Below are 2,585 nucleotides of genomic sequence, written 5' to 3' on the forward strand. Positions count from 1 at the left end.
CTCTCACCTTGAAATTGCAGAAACGTCCAAGTTCCTCCCATCATGAGCTTTCCTTGGAGGTGAGAAGTGAGCACCGGGAGATATCATTTTCATTTGCAGCTGATATTACAGAAGCTCTTTCTTTAGGGGGCTAGAAAGGAACTAACCACATGGACATGGCTGCCAAGATAGAGTTAGGATCCCAAACTGTCCAAGAGCTGCTCGGAAAAGGCAAAGCGAAACAAGTGCCTGAGAAATATATCCATAAAGTTGGAGCCCCAAATGCTTCTTCGGCCCAGTTGATGGATATACCAGTCATTGATCTTGGCCTCCTCCTCACACCATCCTCAATCACTGCACAACAACTTGAGAAACTTCGATCAGCTCTTACCACATGGGGTTGCTTTCAGGTCCGAATTCAAACATATTCAAATACCCAATTTAATGAATTAGCAAACTTTTATGTTTAGTTCAGAAAACTTGGTACAAGTGATCTAGATTTCTAAGCATATCCCAGGATCAGGATGCTGTATTATTATTATATTAAATTTGGTTTTTCCCTGTGTTCTGTTTTATTAGATCCATCCACCTATATGTAAAACATGTTTGAAACTCTGTGTTCCAGGTAATAAATCATGGCATGACACCTGAATTCCTAGACGAGGTCCGCGAAATGACCAAACAATTTTTTGCACTTCCAGTGGAAGAGAAGCAGAAATACTTGAGACAAGTCAACGATATTCAAGGATATGGGAACGACATGGTTTTTTCAGAACAACAAACACTTGATTGGTCTGACCGGCTATACCTTTCTGTATATCCAGAAGAGCACCGAAAGCTCAAATTTTGGCCTCAAAATCCCAAATCTTTTAGGTAACTTGTGTTTGCTATACATGTATCTTCTTCCTTCACATTGAAGCAATAAGCATATCATGATCCCTCAGAGTTCAACATATATTATTACTGCAGTGAAACTTTAGACCAATATACGATGAAGTTACAAGTGGTAACAAAAACTGTCCTGGAGGCCATGGCAAGGTCATTGAATTTGGATGTTAATTGCTTTCGGGACCTGTATGGAGAACAAGGGAAAATGGATGTGAGGTTTAACTTTTATCCTCCTTGTTCGAGGCCTGATGTTGTCCTGGGTGTGAAACCGCATGCAGATGGAACAATAATCACCCTTCTCTTGCAAGACAAACAAGTGGAAGGTCTTCAGTTTCTGAAAGATGATCAGTGGTTTAGAGCTCCCATTGTTCCTGAGGCGCTTCTCATTAATGTCGGTGATCAGGCAGAGGTAAATCAAATGTTCTTTCTCAACCTGTTCAATTATTGGTTTTAACCTTTAAAGCAATGCCTAAAGAGTAAAGCTTAAACTGAAATTTGGTGTGTGATTGAAAGCTTAAAAATGTACCCGTTTGGTCAACGGGGTCTAACATAGTGGAAAAGGGCCTTGACTTGCACACTAGTGGTCTCAGGTTTGAACCCTGTGACACCTTTGATTGTTGGTTTCCTTGTGATACGCAGATATTGAGCAATGGAATTTTCAAGAGCCCTGTACACAGGGTAGTGACAAATCCAGACAAGGAGAGGATCTCTTTGGCTGCCTTCTGCATCCCGGAATCAGATAAAGATATTGAACCCTTTGAAAGCCTGGTCAATGAGTCAACGCCAAGATTGTACAAAAAGGTAAAAAATTATGTTGGCATCTATTTCGAATACTACCAGCAGGGGAGGAGACCAATTGAAGCAGCAAAAATTTAAACTTACCCTTATATTTCTCTCTGACCATCTATTACACGGGGGTGGATGCATGGCACTCTGTTTGTTACATAAGTTTTGACACAAGTTTTGCAGTATTAGATTAATGCACTATAAATGGCTGAGATTAAATCTCACAACTAATTTATTCTTTTTAATAAATTATGAAGAGACATAAGCTGCCTGCAAACGTTTTCCTCCTTTCTGTTCGAGGTAATTAACTTTTGATTGTCAAATCTACCTTCTTTTTTATTTTTATAAACGGTTATTTAGCATTACTCTAATCAATGAAACTACTGCAATGATACTTCTTAAATTTCTTAGTGAAACTGAGTTGAACTTTCGTCTCTGAATCATGAAAGAAATTCCAGAAAACTACTCGATAGTTAGTAGAGTTTTAATCAACTTGAAGGCTGTTAATTTGACTATTAAGTTTGTGTAGAGACTGATAATCAGATTCCAATTGATTAGCACATCTGTGGCTCTGTTTCTTCTTCTGAGCAAGTAGAGATAGATAGTGATCAAATCTGGCTGCGGACAGTGAATGGTTTTGAAATCAAGAAAATAACTTATTTTAACAGCCCCTGTAACATTATGTCTTTTAAGTCAATTTTTTTCCAATTAGTGTTGGGAGAGGATATTGGAAATCTCTTTCAACATTAGGAAAAAAAAAAAACTAATTGTGTCGATAAAATCTATTGTGATGTGATTTTAGTGGTGAAGTAAATAAGATGAACATTGGGTAAATTTTATTTAAAACTCAAACTGAATAAATATAAAAACTTATATTTCACTGTAAATCGATGACGTTTCTTCTATTATTGGTTTGGCCCCAATTGTCACTT

The 2,585-nt window shown here is 37.7% G+C and overlaps 1 protein-coding gene across 1 annotated transcript; it reads left to right on the forward strand.

The window, feature by feature from the left end:
- Positions 1-1,994, forward strand: LOC18779789 (codeine O-demethylase). The gene is made up of 4 exons (XM_007211444.2): positions 1-389; positions 605-852; positions 949-1,276; positions 1,507-1,994. Exons 1-4 carry the CDS (start codon positions 150-152, stop codon positions 1,741-1,743), a joined length of 1,053 nt encoding a protein of 350 aa, XP_007211506.1. The 5' UTR covers positions 1-149; the 3' UTR covers positions 1,744-1,994.

This window comes from Prunus persica, chromosome G4, assembly GCF_000346465.2.
Source record: "Prunus persica cultivar Lovell chromosome G4, Prunus_persica_NCBIv2, whole genome shotgun sequence".
Taxonomy (NCBI): domain Eukaryota; kingdom Viridiplantae; phylum Streptophyta; class Magnoliopsida; order Rosales; family Rosaceae; genus Prunus; species Prunus persica.

Bases quoted from the DNA above. Each gene is read 5' to 3' on its own strand.
- LOC18779789 (XM_007211444.2), top strand. From the start codon at position 150: ATGGACATGGCTGCCAAGATAGAGTTAGGATCCCAAACTGTCCAAGAG. The intron at 390-604 runs GTCCGAATTCAA...TCTGTGTTCCAG, and splicing joins CCACATGGGGTTGCTTTCAG to GTAATAAATCATGGCATGAC. The intron at 1,277-1,506 runs GTAAATCAAATG...TGTGATACGCAG, and splicing joins ATGTCGGTGATCAGGCAGAG to ATATTGAGCAATGGAATTTT.